The sequence below is a fragment of the Chiroxiphia lanceolata genome, unplaced genomic scaffold, assembly GCF_009829145.1.
Source record: "Chiroxiphia lanceolata isolate bChiLan1 unplaced genomic scaffold, bChiLan1.pri scaffold_49_arrow_ctg1, whole genome shotgun sequence".
NCBI classification, from domain to species: Eukaryota; Metazoa; Chordata; class Aves; order Passeriformes; family Pipridae; genus Chiroxiphia; species Chiroxiphia lanceolata.
Genome location: NW_022476524.1, coordinates 247082 through 268157, shown reverse-complemented (window position 1 = coordinate 268157; position 21076 = coordinate 247082). Strand labels below are relative to the sequence as shown.

Below are 21076 nucleotides of genomic sequence, written 5' to 3'. Positions count from 1 at the left end.
GTGGGAGGAGAAGGGTTTCCAGGGGGAAGGAGGCCGGCGTGGCGTGTTTGGCTTGGCACCGTCCCGAGGAACCCGACACTTCCCAGCTCCGCTCGCATTCCCGGCCTCCCGAGCACCCGGAGAGCACCCGGCTCCGCTCGGCTTTTCCCAGCTCCATTCCCAGCATCCTGAGCACCCGGAGAGCAGCCGGCTCCGCTCGGGTATTCCCAGTTCCATTCCCAGTCTCCCGAGGAGCACCTGGATCTGCTCAGCTTTTCCCAGCTCCATTCCCAGCCTCCCGAGTTCCCGGAGAGCACTCGGATCCGCTTGGTTTTTCCCAGTTCCATTCCCGGCTTCCCGAGCACCCGGGGAGCTCCCGGCTCCACTCGGCTTTTCCCAGCTCCATTCCCAGTCTCCCGAGCTCCTGGTTCCGCTCGGGTATTCCCAGCTCCATTCCTGGCCTCTGGAGCACCTGGAGAGCACCCGGTTCCGCTCGGGTATTCCCAGCTCCATTCCCGGCCTCCCGAGCTCCCGGAGAGCACCCGGTTCCGCTCAGGTATTCCCAGTTCCATTCCCAGCCTCCCAAGCACCTGGAGAGCACCCGGCTCCGCTCGGGTATTCCCAGCTCCATTCCCAGTCTCCCGAGCTCCTGGAGAGCACCCGGTTCCGCTCAGGTATTCCCAGCTCCATTCCTGGCCTCCCGAGCTCCCGGAGAGCACTCGGATCCGCTCGGCTTTTCCCAGCTCCATTCCCGGCCTCCCGAGCTCCCGGAGAGCACCCGGATCCGCTCGGGTATTCCCAGCTCCATTCCCAGTCTCCCGAGCTCCTGGTCCCGCTCGGGTATTCCCAGCTCCATTCCTGGCCTCTGGAGCACCTGGAGAGCTCCTGGCTCCACTCGGGTATTCCCAGCTCCATTCCCAGTCTCCCGAGCTCCCGGCTCCACTCGGGTATTCCCAGCTCCATTCCCAGTCTCCTGAGCTCCCAGCTCCGCTCAGGTATTCCCAGCTCCATTCCTGGCCTCTGGAGCACCCGGAGAACACCCGGTTCCGCTCGGGTATTCCCAGCTCCATTCCCAGCCTCTGGAGCACCCGACCCCAACCCTTCACCCAACGCGTCGTGTCCGTGCTCAGCCGGACGTTTGTCCGGGAGGATCCTCCGGGACATCACCAAAGGCTTGGCTGAAATCCCCCAAAACCCAAATCCCGTCTCTTCCCTTTGTCCCTGAGTGTGAGTGACCTCATCCCGGAGGAGTTTCCACCCAGTAGAAATGACTTTCCCCCCTTTGATCAACCACCGCGGCGTCTCCCGAGCGTTTTTCCAGCGGCTCCCGGAATTCCCTCCCCCGTAATTCACCGGCCACCCAAGCGAGACCGGCGGGTCTGTAATTACCGGGGTCACCTTCCCTGACCTCCTTGGAAACTGGGACAACCACTCCAACTTCCCCGGGATCCCTCCAGAGCCCCCAGACCTTGGAGGGACGACGGTGTCCGAGCGTCCCAGCGCCCCGGGATGAATCCCACGGGACACCCAGACCCGCGCGCGCAATTCCCGCGGCAAATCCCGCACGAGCCCCGAGTCAGCTGGGAGATCTTCCCTCCCAGGGCCCAGGGGGAGTGAAATTTGGGGTGAGAGCAGCCCCAAACCCCTCGGGTTTATCATCAGCCCTGTTTAGGAGCGACCGGTGTCGCCGAGGATCAGACCAGGATTTTCTTTAGTCCTGATTTTGCCGTTAATACAAATCAAAATCCTTTTTTTTTGGTGTCAAAATACAAACAAAACCCCTTTTTTTTTGGTCTCCAAATACAAATCAACCCCCTTTTTTTTTGGTCTCCAAATACAAATAAAACCCCTTTTTTTGGTGTCCAAATACAAATCAACCCCCTTTTTTTTTGGTCTCCAAATACAAATAAAACCCCTTTTTTGGGTCTCCAAATACAAATCAACCCCCTTTTTTTTTGGTTTCCAAATACAAATAAAATCCCTTTTTTTGGTGTCCAAATACAAATAAAACCCCTTTTTTTTGGTCTCCAAATACAAATAAAACCCCTTTTTTTGGTGTCCAAATACAAATCAACCCCCTTTTTTTTTTGTCTCCAAATACAAATAAAACCCCTTTTTTTTTTGTCTCCAAATACAAATAAAACCCCTTTTTTTTTGGTTTCCAAATACAAATAAAACCCCTTTTTTTGGTCTCCAAATACAAATAAAACCCCTTTTTTTGGGTGTCCAAATACCAATAAAACCCCTTTTTTTTTGGTGTCCACCACAGTCCCAACCAGCCCTGGGACCTCGGTGAGAACACGAGTTTCCTTTTGTCATCCCCAGGAATTCCCGGGTGGGATTAACGTGGCCTCGTTCCGACACGTGAGCTCGTCCCTGGGGCTGGGAGAAGGTGATGGAACTTCCGTCCCCAACTGCTTCCAGGGCCACTCCCAGCTTTTATCCCACAATTTGATGGGGAAAAAGGAAAAATAATGAGATTTAGGGCCCTTGTTGCAGCTTTCCAGGGAAGTGGCAGCCTGGAGGAGGGAGAAGGGGAGGACAGAAGGAAACCACCCCGAGAACCCAACAGTTCAGCCACGTGTGCCCCAAACCCGCTCACCCCGACCCCAAATTGGGGTGTTGTGGTCCCAAACCCAGTGTGACCCAACAGGAGCTGCTCCTCCAAACCCTCCAAACCCAGTGTGACCCAGTCAGAGCTGCTCCTCCAAACCCAGTGTGACCCAACAGAAGCTGCTCCTCCAAACCCAGTGTGACCCAGTCAGAGCTGCTCCTCCAAACCCAGTGTGACCCAGCAGGAGCTGCTCCTCCAAACCCAGTGTGACCCAGTCAGAGCTGCTCCTCCAAACCCAGTTTGACCCAGGATAGAGTTGCTCCTCCAAACCCAGTGTGACCCAGCAGGAGCTGTTCCAATGCCCGGCGGACGAGCAGGACTGGGCCGTGTCCCACTTTTTCCGGCAGCGGGAGGATCCGTGGCCGTGCCCGCCGTTGCCCCCGGCCTATTTTTACCCGGTGTCCCGGTTAGCAGGAGCTGGGGGGGGCTGGGTTTGGGGGTTATTTATAGCCACCCCGAGACGGGCACGGCAGGTGCTCCGAGCCGCGGGCGACGCGCGGACGACCCGCGGTGAGACCTTCACCCCCCGCGCCGAGGACCCCCGGGCGCCGGAGCAGAGCCCGCCGAGCCCACCCCGGCCTGTCCAGCGCCACGGCTTTGGGGCAACAGAGCCAAGGAAACCCCCTGGGACACCCCTCGCCCTGTTGCCCCAGCGGCACTTTGGAGGACCTCGCCACGACCCGCCTTGGCCGCCGCGGGAAGGTCGTCGCGCTCAGGAGCGACCGCCCGACCGACCAAACCCCTCCTGCTGCTGCCGCCACCAAATCCCGGGTTTGGGGCTTCCCCGAGGTGCAGGTGGAAAGCTGCCGAGCCCCACGGCCTCCGGGAAGGGCGCCGGGGCCCCGAGCTTGGCCGTCCCTCCGTCGGAGGTGACGGAGCATTGGGTTTTTTCCGCGCGACTCCAGAGCCTCCCGAGCGCTCCACGGCCCGGCCCCGGCCCCGGCCTGTTGTCTTGGCCTCCAGTGTTCAATTATTTACTTGCTAGGCAACAACGTGACATCTTCCCTGGCACGGCCGAGGCCCTGATTAGTGAGGAGGGTTACGGGGACGGTCAGCGAGGAGACCTCGGGAGCCGAGGGCTCGACCCCAGCCGGGAGGGAGACGCTGGAAAAGCGCCGCGGCTCCGGGGAAAGCCCCTCACCCACGCCAGGGAAAGGCCGCTGGGGACTGTCCCCGAGGGCTGAGGTGAGGTTGGCAGGAGTCACGGAGGCTGGCAGGAGCCACGGAGGCTGGCAGGAGCCACGGAGGCTGGCAGGAGCCGGGTGTCTGATCCCGCCGTTCCCGTGTCGCTCCTGGCCGGAGTTCAAAGGCGCGCCGGGAAAAGGAACGAGCCCGGCCGTTGGCAAACACCCCCTCGGGATGGGCACCCCGGGAGCTGCTCTGTGCCAGGGAACTGCTCCAGGAGGCACCTGGAGCTCTCTGCTCGACCCAACAGCGACCCGAAGGGCAAGTTCCAGCACCAGAACGACCAAACAGCCCAAAACCCCGCCCCAAAACCCCCCCAGAAATCGCTGTGATGGGTCATGGCTACACCAGGACAGCTGTGATGGGTCATGGCTACACCAGGACGGCTGTGACGGGTCATGGCTACACCAGGACAGCTGTGATGGGTCACAGGTACACCAGGAGGGCTGTAACAGGTCATGGCTACACCAGGAGGGCTGTGACGGGTCATGGTTACACCAGGAGGGCTGTGGCAGGTCAGAGTTACACCAGGATGGCTGTGACGGGTCATGGCTACACCAGGACAGCTGTGATGGGTCATGGTTACACCAGGAGGGCTGTGGCAGGTCAGAGCTACACCAGGAGGGGTGTGATGGGTCATGGTTACACCAGGAGGGCTGTGATGGGTCATGGTTACACCAGGACGGCTGTGACAGGTCATGGCTACACCAGGACAGGTGTGATGGGTCACAGCTACACCAGGACGGTTGTGACGGGTCATGGTTACACCAGGACAGCTGTGACGGGTCATGGCTACACCAGGACGGTTGTGATGGGTCCCCAGATTGGGGACCTTGTCACACCCCAAACTGTCACTGCAATCCCAAAGCAGGATGTCCCCAAATTGGGGACCTTGTCACACCCCAAACTATCACAGCAACACCACAGCAGGATGCCCCTAAACTGGGGACCTTGTCACACCCCAAACTGTCACAGCAATCCCAGAGCAGGATGTCCCCAAATCAGGGCCCTTGTCACACCCCAAACTGTCATGGTAACCCCAGAGCAGGATGTCCCCAAATCAGGGCCCTTGTCACACCCCAAACTATCACGGCAACCCCAGGGCAGGATGTCCCCAAATCAGGGCCCTTGTCACACCCCAAACTATCACAGCAACACCACAGCAGGATGTCCCCAAATCAGGGACCTTGTCACACCCCAGACTGTCACAGCAATCCCAGAGTAGGATGTCCCCAAATCAGGGCCCTTGTCACACCCCAGACTGTCACAGCAATCCCAGAGCAGGATGTCCCCAAATCAGGGACCTTGTCACATCCCAAACTATCACAGCAACCCCACAGCAGGATGTCCCCAAATCAGGGACCTTGTCACACCCCAGACTGTCAGGGCAATCCCAGAGCAGGGTGTCCCCAAATTGGGGATCCTGTCACACCCCAAACTGGCACAGTATCCTCAAAGTAGGGTGTCCCCAAATTGGGGACCCTGTCCCACCCCAGACTGTCACAGCAACCCCAGGGCACGGTGTCCCCAAATGGGGCCCTGGTGGCTGCATCCCCCAGGGCAGGGAGGAGCCCCCGCCCTCCCTCCCACTCGTGGGGCCGAACCCAACCCCAACCCCACCCCCACCCCCAACCCCAACCCCAACCCAGCCCTTCCCACCCGGCAAATCCTCCTCCAAACCCTCCCCCTGCCTGGGTGGGACCCCAAAATTCCGGGGGAACCCCCAGGGGAGCCCCCAGGGGAACCTCTGATCTTGTGGGCCAGGGCTGTGGCCAAACACCCCCTGAGCCCCAAATATGGCTCCAAACACCCCCTGAGCCCCAAACATGGCTCCAAACACCCCCTGAGCCCCAAATATGGCTCCAAACACCCCCTCATCCCAGAACATGGCTCCAAACACCCCCTGAGCCCCAAACATGGCTCCAAACACCCCCTGAGCCCCAAACATGGCTCCAAACACCCCCTGAGCCCAGAGCATGGCTCCAAACACCCCCTGATCCCAGAACATGGCTCCAAACACCCCCTGAGCCCTGAACATGGCTCCAAACACCCCTTGATCCCAGAACATGGCTCCAAACACCCACGACCACAGTTCCAATCACCCCTGAGCCCCAAACCCTGCCCCAGCCACCCCCTGACCCCCAAACCCTGTTCCAATCACCCCCTGACCCCCAAACCCTGCTCCAGCCACCCCCTGACCCCCAAACTCTGCTCCAACCGCCCCCTGACCCCCAAACCCTGCTCCAACTGCCCCCTGACCCCCAAACCCTGCTCCAGCCACCCCCTGACCCCCAAACCCTGCTCCAGCCACCCCCTGACCCCCAAACCCTGTTCCAATCACCCCCGACCCCCAAACTCTGCTCCAACCGCCCCCTGACCCCCAAACTCTGCTCCAACCGCCCCCTGACCCCCAAACCCTGCTCCAACTGCCCCCTGACCCCCAAACCCTGCTCCAACTGCCCCCTGACCCCCAAACCCTGCTCCAGCCACCCCCTGAGCCCCAAACCCTGCTCTGATCACCCCCTGACCCCCAAACCCTGCTCCAAACACCCCCTGACCCCCAAACCCTGCTCCAAACACCCCCTGACCCCCAAACCCTGCTCCAAACACCCCCTGACTGCAGCTGCAACTGTCTGTGACCCCCACATGGATCCCGGGAGCAGAACTCTGCTGGCAGGGGGTGAGAGGAGTGCCCGGGGTGATAAAGGGTGTCCTGGGGTGATAAAGGGCGTCCTGAGGTGATAAAGGGTGCCCAGGGTGATAAAGGGTGTCCCGGGGTGATAAAGGGTGTCCCGGGGTGATAAAGGGTGTCCTGGGATGATAAAGGGTGTCCTGAGGTGATAAAGGGTGTCCAGGGTGATAAAGGGTGTCCAGGGTGATAAAGAGTGTCCTGGGATGATAAAGGGTGTCCCAGGATGCTAAAGGGTGATAAAGGGTGCCCAGGGTGATAAAGGATGTCCCAGGATGATAAAGGGTGTCCAGGGTGATAAAGGTGCTGAGGATTCAGGACACAGGGAGGGAACCACAGGCTGGACAGAGATAAAGGGTCCCACAGGAAAGTGCCACCCCCCCTACACCCCACGGGGACCGAGATGAGCCCCAGAATAGGCGGGGGAGGGGGGGGGGAACTCGCAGCATCTGTGGCCGAGCCGCTTCCAAAAGAGCCCCAAAAAATCCCGGAGAGAGCAGCTTGGAACAGCCTCTGGAGAGCACGGAGGGAGACGAGGCCACGGAAACACCACCAGAGCACCCGGGAGGAGTCCCCCCCGCGGGATGTGGGAGGTGGTACCTGGCACCCAACCCCCCCCCAGCCACGAGCAGGGATGTGGGATGTGGGAGGTGGCACCTGGCACCCAACCCTCCCCCAGCCACGAGCAGGGCACGGGGAATCCCCGGCGGTGGCTCCTTCCTCCTCCTCCTCCCGGCTCCTTCCTCCTCCTCCTCCCGGCTCTCTGGGCTGGAACGGAGTCGGGGGCCGGTGACAGTGGTGGCTCCTCCTCGAGCTGCCACGGGCACCAGGACGGGGGTTCCTCCTCCTCCTCCTCGCCCCTGGCACGAGGGCACCTCCAGGGTGGGATGTCTGGGGGGGTTTTGCCCCGGCACCGGCGCAGGAGAGGGCCCAGCACGGGGCTGGGGGATGTTCCACGCCAAGGACACCCCAAAACCCACCCTCAGCCGGGGGGAACAGCCCCCTCTGACCTCTCAGGGTCTCCCTGGGCTCCCAAAACTCTCCACATCTTCCCCTGGGCTCCCAAAACTCTCCACATCTTCCTGGGCTCCCAAAACTCTCCAGATCAAACTGGGCTCTCAAAACTCTCCAGATCAAACTGGGATCCCAAAACTCTCCAGATCAAACTGGGATCCCAAAACTCTCCAGATCAAACTGGGCTCTCAAAAGTCTCCACATCCCCCCGGGCTCCCAAAACTCTCCAGATCTTTCCCCGGGCTCCCAAAACTCTCCACATCTTCCTGGGCTCCCAAAACTCTCCAGATCAAACTAAGCTCCCAAAACTCTCCACATCTCTCTGGGCTCCAAAAACTCTCCAGATCAAACTGGGATCCCAAAACTCTCCAGCTCTGCCTGGGATCCCAAAACTCTCCACATCTCCCTGGGCTCCCAAAACTCTCCAGATCTTTCCCTGGGATCCCAAAACTCTCCAGATCAAACTGGGATCCCAAAACTCTCCACATCCCCCCAGGCTCCCAAAACTCTCCAGATCAAACTGGGCTCCCAAAACTTTCCACAGCCCTTCAACATCTCCACACCAACGGGCACCAAACCCACCCACAGTCCTTCAACATCTCCACACCAACGGGCACCAAACCCACGCACAGTCCTTCAACATCTCCACACCAGTGGGCACCAAACCCACCCACAGCCCCTCAACATCTCCACACCAATGGGCACCAAACCCACCCACAGCCCCTCAACATCTCCACACCAACGGGCACCAAACCCACCCACAGCCCTTCAACACCAACGGGCACCAAACCCACCCACAGCCCCTCAACATCTCCACACCAACGGGCACTGAACCCACCCACAGCCCTTCAACACCAATGGGCACCAAACCCACCCACAGCCCTTCAACATCTCCACACCAACGGGCACCAAACCCATCCACAGCCCTTCAACACCAACGGGCACCAACGGGCACCCACAGCCCTTCAACATCTCCACACCAATGGGCACCAAACCCATCCACAGCCCTTCAACACCAACGGGCACCAAACCCACCCACAGTGAGTTTTTGGTTGACACCAAATGGAGCCGACACCTCAACCAAGGCCAACCCCAGTGTGACTCCTGGGTGGGACCTCATGGAACTCAACGAGGCCCAACCCAGGTCGGGGCGATCCCGGAATCCCAAATTGGGCACAGAGAGAGGTCCCTGGAGAAGGGCCCGGCAGAGTCCAGAGATGATCCAAGAGCTGGATCCACAGAGATGATCCAAGAGCTGGATCCGCCTCTCCCAGGAGGAAAGGCTGGTGGGTTGTCCCAGGCTCTGGGAAGAACCTCCTGTGGCCTAAAGGGGGTTGACAGGGAAGATGGAGAAGACTTTCCACCAGGACAAGGGCCAATGGTTTCGGCCTAAAAGAGGGAAGATTTGGGTGGGATGTGATGAGGAAACGTTTTGTGAGGGTGGTGAGACACTGGGCCAGGCTGCCCAGGGAAGCTGTGGATGTCCCATTCCCGGCAGTGTCCAAGAGCAACCCAGAGTTGGGAACCTCCCTGAGGGGGAGACGTCCCTGCCCACAGCACTGGATGACCTTTTAGGTCCCTTCTAACCCAAACCATTCCACGAAGACCTTCTGGCTCATCCAAGAGCTTTTGGAGGTTTGGGGTCCCAACACTGGTCTGGGGGGGACGAGGGGTCTCCAAAAAGCCACGGGTTTGACCCACCAATGGGTTTTGTGCCTGTTCGCGGTGCCAAAGCCGGGTGGTGGCACAACGGCACAGGGACAGCGACACAGGGACGGTGACACGGGGACGTCAGCCTGTCATTGCACCCTCACGTGCCTCTCCAATCCGTTTTCCATTCCAACTGGATCCGTCCAACCCGCGCGTTCCTCACCGCGCCGCGGTTCCCGCCGGGATTTGGGGAACACCAACGCCAAGAGAACCAACACCATTGTCAAGAGAACCAACGTCATCACCGGGAGAACCAACACCTGTCTCAAACCCGGTCCAACCACCAGGAAAACGAACGGAACCGGCCCGAGCGTCACCGGCCGCGCGCGACCCAGAGACGACCCCGAATTCCCGAAGCCGCCCCGACGGCGCCGAGCGGGCACTCACCGGCCACGTCGTGCGCTTCCAGGGCGACATCGGGCTCCTGCCGGGACAGGGAGGAGAAGAAGTCGGGGTCCTCCACACCGGGGGGTCCCTTCCCCTCCCTGCTCATGGTCGGCAGCTCCCCCGCGGAGTAAAACGCGTCCTCCTCCAGCTCCGTCTCCGTCCCGGACAGGGTCGGGGTCTCCGGGGTTTTCTTGGCATCCTGGAGGAAAGCGGCTCTTCGCTCCTCGCCTTGGGGGGCAGGGAAGGTCTCGTGGCCGGGCTCGGGGGGCATCAAGAGGGCTCTGCCTCCATCTCCTTGGCGCTCTGAGAAATCGGGGACAGCTCTCTCCATCCCTCGCCGGCTGTGCTGGCTCGCCCGGAACAGAACGCGGCGCCGGCACTCGGGGGGGTTGGCGGCCAAGGACCGGCAAAACCTGCGGGAAGAGGAGAGAGGAGAGGACAAGGTGAGCAAAGGGGTTGGGTTTGGGTGAGGCGGAGGAGGAACCGTCACTGTTCTGCCCGTGCCGGGACACCCAACGCTGCCGGTGTCCCTCTGTCTGTCCCATCGCTCTCCGCCGGCACAAACCGGTGCCACCGGCAGTTGAGGCGGTGCCAGGTCCCTGCCGGGGTCCCAGGACCCCAAAAGGTGCCACCTCTCCCCGGTACAAAGCATTGCCCACCTCCTTCACCCCAGGATTAGCTGAGGGAACACCCCCTCCGTCCCCCGCCACACCCCAGTCGCCCTCAAGTTGATCGTTTATCCCAAAAAAACTTCAATCCTGGGAAAAGCCACCCCGGGAGCTCTGCTCTGCCACAGGCCGCCCCAAAATCAGGGCGATTGCCCCCAAAATCAGGGTGGCTGCCCCCAAAAATCAGGGCAGCTGCCCCCAAAATCAGGGTGGCTGCCCCCAAAATCAGGGCGATTGCCCCCAAAATCAGGGCAGTTGCCCCCAAAATCAGGGTGATTGCCCCCAAAATCAGGGTGGCTGCCCCCAAAATCAGGGTGATTGCCCCCAAAATCAGGGCAGCTGCCCCCAAAATCAGGGCGGCTGCCCCCAAAATCAGGGCGGTTGCCCCCAGAATTGGGGCAGGGGGGAGGATTTTGGGGACGCTGCCCCCGCATCCTTCTCCCCGGAGGAACCGAAGAGGATCCGACCTTCGTCCCGGGAAAGCCTTGGAGGGTCTGGAGACCCTCGGGAGGGGCAACCAGGTACAGGTGTTGGATGCCCCCAAAAACGAGCCGTCACCCCAAACACCTTCCCCCGCCCGGCGTGGCCGTTCAAGGGTGAGAATTAAAACGTGAGAATTGAAACCACGAGGAGGAATAAAGGAGGATCCTGGAGAAGGGCGGGTTGGATCCCGACCCGGGGAGGAGGAGAAGGGAAAAATAAGAGGAAAGAGGCGCTAAAAAGCCGAGGCTTATCAGCTCCTGGGAGGATAAAGGCACAGGAGGGAGCGAAGAAGGAGCTAAATTTACCCGGGCGAGGAAGGAGAAGGCAGAGAAGAGCCTATAAATACCTTCAAGGTACGGATGCAAATGAAGAGGGAATTATTCCAGCTGGCTCAAGATGATTCCCTGCCCCGGGGCCGAGGCAGGAGAACAAACCCCAAAATCCCTCCCAGCCCAAAATCTCTCCCGCCTCGGGAGCTCCCCGGGGAGCCGCCGTGGGTTTGGGTGGATCACAGGGAATTCCAACGGGAATTCTGGTAAATAAAATAAAGCCCCGTCGGCTCCACGTGCCGGGGGGGTGTTTCCTCCCGCAGGTTTTAATTCCAGCTGCTCCAAAACCGGCCTCGGTTTTTAGGGATGTTCCGCCGGCGTCGTCCCGAACCGGCCCCCGAGGCCGGCGGGATTCTCTCATCCCAACGAGCGGCACCAGGTCGATGCTTCCCCAAATCCACGGGAGGTTTTCAGGGAGCAAATCCCCAAAATCTGGGTGTGTTCAGGGCTTTGCCAGCGCGCCGGCTCGGCGCTGGTGGGCTGGGACGAGGGATGTTCCGGCGGGATGGAGCCACCTGCTCTCCCCGTGCCGGATTATTGGAGGAAACAGCGGATTGTGGCGTCACCTTTAACCCGCATCCGGCTTAAAATCCCGTTGGAACGGACGGAATTCCCTCTTTTCCCACCTGGTGCCACGGTGGCTCATCCACGGTGCCAGGGAACGGGCAGGGAAACCCGGGGTGCAGGTGCAGTCACATCCCAACCCTGAGCTGGGTGGAAAACCCACCAACTGGGTTTGTGTCCAAAAATCCGTGGGGTTCGATCCGAGCTGACTCCGGGTGGGAATCCCAAATCCCAAATCCCGCCGGGAGCTGCTGCCTGTTCTCCCGGCATCAAACCACTGACCTGCAAACCTCTGCCCACCCAACCCCGTGCCGAGACGCTGGGAATGACCCCAAATCCCTCTTGGTACCCCGCGGCATCGGGGTTGGTGTCACCCAACCGAGCCCCCAAACCCGCCCGTCGCTGCCGCGGCCCCGCCCGAACCCAAACTGCCGAAGTTCTCCCTCCAACCCTTCCCAAAACACGGATTAATCCATCAGCCAGGCTCCCTAAGAACCAACAGTCCTCCCCCCAAAACCCCCTGGGGGGGTTTGGGAGGTCACCGGGGAGGTAAAAGAGGGGAGGTTTCCCCTTTTCTCTCCCGCCTCACGAGGGCTCACCGTGAAGTTTAAACACCTTTCCCCAAACTCCACTCGCTTCCCGAGCGCTTCCCAAGCTCTTCCCCAAGCTCTGCTCGCTGCCGGGGTGGGAGCAGGAGTGAGGAAACCCTTCCCCCCAGCCCATCGGGCGCGGGATTGGGACGATTTAAATGCTAAACCGGTTAAGTGGGGACAATCAATCGCTGCCTTCCCCGGGACCGGCAGGAAGGGGCCTTTCCCCAGGGAATTCCTGCACTGGGTGACCCTGCGAGTGTCCAAAGGCTTTGGAGGTGTCCATTTTTCCCCGAGGGGCTTGTTTTTGTCCTCGCTGGAAGAGCAGAACCACCCTCAGGAGAGCAGAGCAGCGCCGGGTGCTTCCCGGTTCCGGGGGAGGTTCGTGGCCAAGCCCGTGGGATCCACCACAATCCACAAGGCTCCAGCTGCACTTTTTCCTGGTTTTCCAGCGATGCAGGAGGTCGGTGCCCATTTTTCCCCCTTGGTGCTCCATCAGGACCAAGCATTCCAGGTCAGGAATGCTCTCCCAGGGCTCCAGCACGCCGATGACACGCCCAATTCCGACACACTTCAACCACGGGGTTTTTTTTTTTTCCCCCCCTGTGTTCCTTTTTCCTCCCGGGAAAAAACCCACGGAAGAGGAGACACGCAGTGCAAAACATCTTTGGGTTTTTCCCTCTGTGGGCCCAGTCCCAGCCAAGCATTCCAGGTTGGGAATGCTCCGAGGGGGATTCCGGCGCATCCACCACGCGCTCGATTCGGACACACTTCAAACGAGGGTTTTTATCCCTGCACGTTCCTTTTTCCTCCTGGAAAAGAACCCACGGAAGAGCAGACCCACAGTGCAAAACACCTCTGGGTTTTCCCCCTCCATGCCCGGCCTGGCACGCTCGAGTCCGCCAGGCCACAGCCCCGGATGTTTTTCCCTGGGATAAATCCACATCCGAGCAGATCCACGCCACGGAACGACGCCGTTTTCCCGTCCCGCGCCGGCTCTGCCACGCTCCCCACACGGGCTGCGGCCACGTCCTCTCCCTGCGTGGATATTTTCCCCTTCCTGGGAGAAACACAAAACCCAGTGGAGGCGAACGCCGCTGGAATTCCCTCCTCCTCCTCCTCGCCAGGTCATGGCCAAGGATCCCACACTCTCCCACCTCAAGGCCGGGCCCCATCCATGTGTTTTTCCCCCCTCCCTCCCGTGTGGTTTCACTCCTCCCCTGGCTCCTGTGGAGCCCCATGGAATTCTCCTCCTCCACGCCAGGTCACGGCCACGTTCCCAAGGTCCCGGACGCTCCCGGCATTCCAGGATGGGACAGGCTCGGTTTTCTCCCCCCTCCCCTCCCCCCCCGAGGTGTTTTTCCCTGACTGGCAGAGCAGGGGGGCCGTGGAGGAGGATGGAATCATGGAATCACCTCATCCCACTCTGGGCCGGGCTCGGGGCATCCCACGCGCTCCCAGCGGGCTCAACCCGGGCACAATCCGGGATTTTCCCACACGTTTTCTCCTTCCCCGCGTGGTTTTTCCACCTTTTCCCCCGCGTGGTTTCTCCTTCCTCCTGGGGCAGAGCAGAGCCAAGGCACGGGAGGACGGTGCTGGGTGTTCCCACTCCATGCCAGGCCACAAAGAAAGGTCCAAGACGTTCCCAGATGATTCTCCTTCCACAGGGAAGCCCCCAACGATCCTTGACATTCCTTGACATTCCTCCCCGGTGTTAACGGCCTCACTTAGCCAAAAAGTGGCTTTTTTCCCCCCATCCCAGAGCCAGAAGGAGCAATGGATGCATCTCCCAGGGAGCTCTTCCCGTTCTGCTCCGATGAGCCGGCAAATCCTGCACCAAGGAGGGGTTTTGTCGGGATCCAGGAGTTGGGTGGCGCTGGGATTCCTGCTGGGATCCTCAGGGAATTCCACTGTGGGATCGTTGGTGTCCAGCAGAGACACTCTGGGTACGTTTTCCTTTAAAGGAGCAGGGAATTCCAGCGAGGAGCTGTGCTGGGGTGAGCCAAGAGCTGCTCCAAATGTGCCAGGATGAGCCAAGAGCTGCTCCAAATGTGCCAGGATGAGCCAAGAGCTGCTCCAAATGTGCCAGGATGAGTCCCAGACTGATCCAACTGGCTCCTGGATGAGCCCAAAGCTGCTCCAGGGGGTCAGGACGAGCCCAAAGCTGCTCCAAGCAGAGCTGAGCCGTGTTGGGATGAGTCCCAAGCTGATCCAAGGGGCTCCAGGATGAGCCCAAAGCTGCTCCAAGTGGAGTTGAGTTGTGTTGGGATGAGCCCAAAGCTGCTCCAAGAGGCTCCAGGATGAGCCCAAAGCTGATCCAAATGTGCCAAGATGAGTCCAAAGCTGCTCCAAGTGGATCTGAGCCGTGCTGGGATGAACCAAGAGTTGCTCCAAGCGGCTTCAGGACGAGCCCAAAGCTGCTCCAAGGTGCCAAGATGAGTCCAAAGTTGCTCCAAGCAGCTCCTGAATAAGCCCAAAGCTGCTCCAAGGGGTCAGGACGAGCCCAAAGCTGCTCCAAGGGGTCAGGATGAGCCCAAAGCTGCTCCAAGGGGTCAGGATGAGCCCAAAGCTGCCCCAAACAGAGCTGAGCCCTGCTGGGATGATCCCAAAGCTGCTCCAAGGGGTCAGGATGAGCCCAAAGCTGCTCCAAGGGGTCAGGATGAGCCCAAAGCTGCTCCAAGGGGTCAGGATGAGCCCAAAGCTGCCCCAAACAGAGCTGCTGGGATGATCCCAAAGCTGCTCCAAAGGGTCAGGATGAGCCCAAAGCTGCTCCAAGCAGAGCTGAGCCCTGCTGGGATGATCCCAAAGCTGCTCCAAAGGGTCAGAATGAGCCCAAAGCTGCTCCAAAGGGTCAGAATGATCCCAAAGCTGCTCCAAGCAGAGCTGAGCCCTGCTGGGATGATCCCAAAGCTGCTCCAAAGGGTCAGAATGATCCCAAAGCTGCTCCAAGCAGAGCTGAGCTCTGCTGGGATGATCCCAAAGCTGCTCCAAGCGGCTCCAGAATGATCCCAAAGCTGCTCCAAGCAGAGCTGAGCCCTGCTGGGATGATCCCAAAGCTGCTCCAAGCAGCTCCAGCATGATCCCAAAGCTGCCTCGAGCAGCAGCAGCACCGGTGGGCTCCGACCTGCTCCCACCCCGGAGCTGCTTGGGAAGGGGAAACCACCCCGAACCCGCCGGCACCGCCAAGCCCAGCACGGGGTGAGACCCCCCGGCCCCGCTCGGAGGGGGATTAAAGCTCCCGGCACACATTCCGAGGTCACCGGATGCTCCTTTGACCCCGGTAACGAGCTTGGCACGGTCGGCACCTCCCGAGGGCACCCGGCACGGGCAGCGCCGAGGGGAAGGGGCAGCGCCGAGGGGAAGGGGCAGCGCCGAAGGGGAAGGGGCAGCACTGAGGGGAAGGGGCAGCACTGAGGGGAAGGGGCAGCGCCGAGGGGAAGGGGCAGCGCCGAGGGGAAGGGCCAGCACTGAGGGGAAGGGTCAGTACTGAGGGGAAGGGGCAGCGCCGAGGGGAAGGGTCAGTACTGAGGGGAAGGGGCAGCGTCGAGGGGAAGGGGTAGCACCGAGGGGAAGGGGAAGCACCGAGGGGAAGGGGAAGCACCGAGGGGAAGGGGTAGCATCGAGGGGAAGGGGCAGCGCCGAGGGGAAGGGTCAGTACTGAGGGGAAGGGGCAGCGTCGAGGGGAAGGGGCAGCACCGAGGGGAAGGGGCAGCACCGAGGGGAAGGGGAAGCGCCGAGGGGAAGGGTCAGCGCCGAGAGGAAGGGGCAGCGCCGAGGGGAAGGGGCAGCACCGAGGGGAAGGGGAAGCACCGAGGGGAAGGGGCAGCACCGAGGGGAAGGGGAAGCACCGAGGGGAAGGGTCAGTACTGAGGGGAAGGGGCAGCGCCGAGGGGAAGGGTCAGTACTGAGGGGAAGGGGCAGCACCGAGGGGAAGGGGAAGCACCGAGGGGAAGGGGAAGCACCGAGGGGAAGGGGAAGCACCGAGGGGAAGGGGCAGCATCGAGGGGAAGGGGTAGCATCGAGGGGAAGGGGCAGCGCCGAGGGGAAGGGGCAGTGCAGGGTTGGGTCAGTCCCGGTCCCCCCCCCGGCCCCTGCCCAGCTCGGGGGGGGGAAATCCGGCACTGCCTGGAATTGGGAATCCCGGTGCTCCCACCCGGTATCTGCTCCCTGTGCAGACCCTTCCCTGCCCCCTGGGCAGGGTCTCCTTCTGGACACAGACCCCCCCCCGGATACTTGGATCTCCTCACAGACCCCCCCTGGACACCTGGATCTCCTCACAGACCCCCCTGCTCAACTGGATCTCCTCACAGACCCCCCCGGACACCTGGATCTCCTCACAGACCCCCCTGGATACCTGGATCTCCTCACAGATCCCCCTGCTCACCGGGGGACTCTCAGAGACCCCCCCTGTCAGACCCCCAGTCCATGTCCTACCATGGACACAGACCCCCCTGGATCTCCTCACAGACCCCCCTGCTCACCTGGGGACCCACAGAGATCCCTCCCTGCCTGACCCTACAGTCCAGGTCCTGCTGTGGACACAGACCCCCCCCCCTTGGATACCTGGATACCCTCACAGACCCCCCTGCTCACCTGGATCTCCTCACAGACCCTCCTGCCCACCTGGATCTCCTCACAATCCCCCTGCTCACCTATAGACCCTCAGACACCCCCCCCCCCCAACTAACCTCCAGTCCAGGTCCTGCCGTGGACACAGACCCCCCCCGGATACCTGGACACCCTCAAAGACCACCCCGTGCCCACTTGGATCCCCTCGCAGATCCCCCCCCCATGCCTGACCCCCAGCCTGGGTCCCCTCCTCAGCACAGACCCCCCCCCTGCCCACCTACACCAACCAGGGTCCCCTCACAGACCCCCCCCTGCCCACCCACACCAACCAGGGTCCCCTCACAGACCCCCCCTGCCCACCTATATCAACCAGGGTCCCCTCACAGACCCCCCCTGCACATCTACACCAACCAGGGTCCTCTCACAGACCCCCCCGCCCACCTACACCAACCAGGGTCCCCTCCTCAGCACAGACCCCCCCCCGCCCACCTACACCAACCAGGGTCCCCTCACAGACCCCCCCTGCACATCTACACCAACCAGGATCCCCTCACAGACCCCCCCTGCCCACCTACACCAACCAGGGTCCCCTCACAGACCCCCCCTGCCCACCTACACCAACCAGGGTCCCCTCACAGACCCCCCCTGCACATCTACACCAACCAGGATCCCCTCACAGACCCCCCCTGCCCACCTACATCAACCAGGATCCCCTCACAGACCCCCCCTGCCCACCTACATCAACCAGGGTCCCCTCAGACCCCCCCTGCCCACCTACACCAACCAGGGTCCCCTCACAGACCCCCCCTGCACATCTACACCAACCAGGATCCCCTCACAGACCCCCCCTGCCCACCTACACCAACCAGGGTCCCCTCACAGACCCCCCCCCGCCCACCTACACCAACCAGGGTCCCCTCACAGACCCCCCCTGCACATCTACACCAACCAGGATCCCCTCACAGACCCCCCCTGCCCACCTACACCAACCAGGGTCCCCTCACAGACCCCCCCCCCGCCCACCTACACCAACCAGGGTCCCCTCACAGACCCCCCCTGCCCACCTACATCAACCAGGGTCCCCTCAGACCCCCCCCTGCCCACCTACACCAACCAGGGTCCCCTCACAGACCCCCCCCCCCTGCCCACCTACACCAACCAGGGTCCCCTCACAGACCCCCCCCTGCCCACCTACACCAACCAGGGTCCCCTCACAGACTCCCCTGCCCACCTACACCAACCAGGGTCCCCTCACAGACCCCCCCCTGCCCACCTACACCAACCAGGGTCCCCTCACAGACCCCCCCCTGCCCACCTACACCAACCAGGGTCCCCTCACAGACCCCCCCTGCCCACCTACACCAACCAGGGTCCCCTCACAGACTCCCCTGCCCACCTACACCAACCAGGGTCCCCTCACAGACCCCCCCCTGCCCACCCAGAGTCCCGGGTCTCCTGCTCAGCACAGACCCTCCCTCACCTGCCCTGGACCCTCGAGAGCTCTCACAGACCCCCCCTGTCCTCGGTACAGACCCCCCCCACCTGTCCCAGATCTCCAGGTCCCCTCACAGACCCCCCCTGCCAACCCAGACTCCTGTGACCCCTCCTCAGTACAGAACCCCTCCACCTGCCCCAGACCCTCGGATCCCCTCACAGAACCCCCTGCCCACGGTACAGACCCCCCTCCACCTGCCCCAGACTCCCGGGTCCCCTCACAGACCCCCGGGTCCCCTCACAGACCCCCTCCTGCATCCCTGGATCCCCTCACTGTCCCCCCCCCCACCTGTCCCGGACCCTCGGGACCGCTCACAGACCCCTCACGTGCTCCAGGTACCCGGGTCCCCTCACAGATCCCCCTGTCCTTGGTACAGACTCCCCCATACCTGTCCCAGACCCTCGGATCCCCTCACAGAAGCCCCTGCCCACGGTACAGACCCCCCCCCCCGCCCCAGGTACCCAGGTCCCCTCTCAGACCCCCCTGTCCTCGGTACAGACCCCCCCTCCACCTGCCCCAGACCCTCAGATCCCCTCACAGGCCCCCCCACCCGCCCCAGACCTCCAGGACCCCTCACAGACCCCCCTGTCCTCGGTACAGACCCCCCCACACCTGCCCTGGACCCCCCGGTCCCCTCACAGAGCCCCCCCCCATCCTTGGATCCCCTCACTGTCCCCCCCCCACCTGCTCCAGACCCTCGGGACCCCTCCTCGGTACAGACCCCTCACCTGCTCCAGACCCTCAGATCCCCTCACAGACCCCCCTGTTCTCGGTACAGACCCCCCCACACACCTGCCCCAGACCCTCAGATCCCCTCACAGACCCCCCTGTCCTCGTCACAGACCCCTCACCTGCTCCAGACCCTCAGATCCCCTCACAGACCCCCCTGTCCTCGGTACAGACCCCCCCACACCTGCCCCAGGTACCTGCGTCCCCTCACGGACCCCCCTGTCCTCGGTACAGACCCCCCCCCCCACCTGCCCCGACCACCAGATCCCCTCACAGACCCCCCTGCCTCAGGCACAGACCTTCTTCCCCCACCTGCCTCAGACCCCCGGGTCCCCTCACAGACCCCCCTGCCCTCGGTACAGACCCCCCACACCTGCCCCAGGTCACTGGGTCCCCTCACAGACCCCCCCCACCTGCTCCAGACCCTCGGATCCCCTCACAGACCCCCCTGTCCTCGGCACAGACCCCCACACACCTGCCCCGGATCCTCGGATCCCCTCACAGACCCCCACCCCCCCACCTGGACCCCCGAACCCCCCTCATGACATCTCTCCCTCCCCTCCCAGCCCCCCCCGGCCCCCCCGGTCCCCCCCTCCACCACAGCCCCCCCCACCCCCTGCGCACCGGACACCCCCCTGCCCTCCCCCCCCGGACCCCCCCGGACCCCCCCGACACCCCTCCCGCCCCCCCCAAACCCCCCGTGCGGCCCCCCCCTCATTTCAGCACCCCGGACGGGGCCGCTCCGGGGGGGTTTCGGGGGGTGTCAGCTCCCCCCGTGCCCACCTCACCCGCCGCTCCGCCATTCCCGGAGCCCCCCCCGCCCCCCCTCGTCCCCCCCGCGCTCCAACTCACCTCACCGGCCCCCCGGGGCCGCGCCCGCGGGGTTCCCGCTCCCGCTCGCGTTCAGCGGCAGCGCCGCCGGCGCGGAGCGCGCCGCCCCCCGCCCGGCCCGGGCCGCCCCGCCGGGGCCATGGTCCCTTTAAGAGGCTCGCGGGGGCCCCGCCCGGCCCCGGCCCCGGCCCCGCTCCCGCCGCCTGCGCCGCTCCGGCCGCTCCCCCGCCCCCCTCCCGCCGGCGGGGCCTGACTACGTCACGCCGCGCGCGACCCGCCCGCCGCCGACATCTTGAGGGGGGGGCTGGCGGGGGGGGTGCCGGTGGCGGGGGGGGCGCGGGAGGGGAAGCGGGGCCCGGCGGGGAGCCCGGAGCCGCCGCCGCCGCCATGTTGGGGCCGCCCCGTTCCCCCCCCTCCCCCAGCGCCCGCCCCGCCGGCGGCCGCCGCCGCCGCCCCTCCGCCCCGCGCGGCGCGCGATGATGACGTCAATGGCGGGTCGCCGCCGCCATGTTGAGTGTGGCGGGGAGGGGGGAAGGAGGCGCCGGACCTTCCCGGAGGGAGGCGGGAGCGGCGCGCGCGGGGCGCGTCATCACAGCGCGACGGCGGGGCCGCGCCGCCATGTTGGGGGGTGAGGGGAAGGTCGGGGAGGGGGGGAAGAGGCGACCCGGGGGGACCCTCGGGGTGTCATTGACCCTGAAGGGATCCTGGGGGACCCTGAGGGACCCCCGGGGGTGTCACTGCACCAAAGAGACCCCTGAGGGACCCCCGGGGTTGCCACCGACCCTGAGGGGACCCGAGGGACCCCAGGATCGGTCACTGCCCTAGAGAGTCCCGTGTCCCCCAAGGGACCCCCGGGGTCTGTCACTGTTCCAAAGGTCCCTGAGGGCCCCGAGGTGTCCCCCGGGGTCCCATGGCCCTGTCCCAAAGGACTCGCATGGCCCTGCTGTCCCCAAAGTGTCCCCATGGCCCTGCCATCCCTGTCATTGTCCCCAAAGTGTCCCCATGGCTGTGTCACCCCACCCCTGTCCCAGCCCCAGGTCCTGAGGTGTCCCAGGCAGGCACAGGGACCTGGGGACAGTTTGGGGTTGGGTTCAGCCTGGGACTAGGGACAGTTTGGGATTGGGGACAGTTTGGGATTGGGGACAGTCTGGGGTTGGGGACAGTTTGGGATTGGGGACAGTCTGGGGTTGGGGACAGTTTGGGATTGGGGACAGTCTGGGGTTGGGGACAGTCTGGGGTT

At 62.9% G+C, this 21076-nt stretch overlaps 1 protein-coding gene across 6 annotated transcripts in view; it reads right to left on the bottom strand.

The window, feature by feature from the left end:
* The window catches only part of WIZ (WIZ zinc finger), a 71381-nt gene extending 51471 nt beyond the window's left edge, over positions 1-19910 (bottom strand). For all 6 annotated transcript variants that reach the window (XM_032677312.1, XM_032677314.1, XM_032677315.1 and 3 more), the window contains exons 1-2: positions 19858-19910; positions 9579-9991 (exon numbers count right to left, since the gene is read on the bottom strand). In XM_032677312.1, the coding sequence (XP_032533203.1) occupies positions 9579-9909 (331 nt within the window). In that variant the 5' untranslated portion in view covers positions 9910-9991; positions 19858-19910. The remainder of the gene's footprint in view (positions 1-9578; positions 9992-19857) is intronic.
* Positions 19911-21076: the final 1166 nt, after the last annotated feature.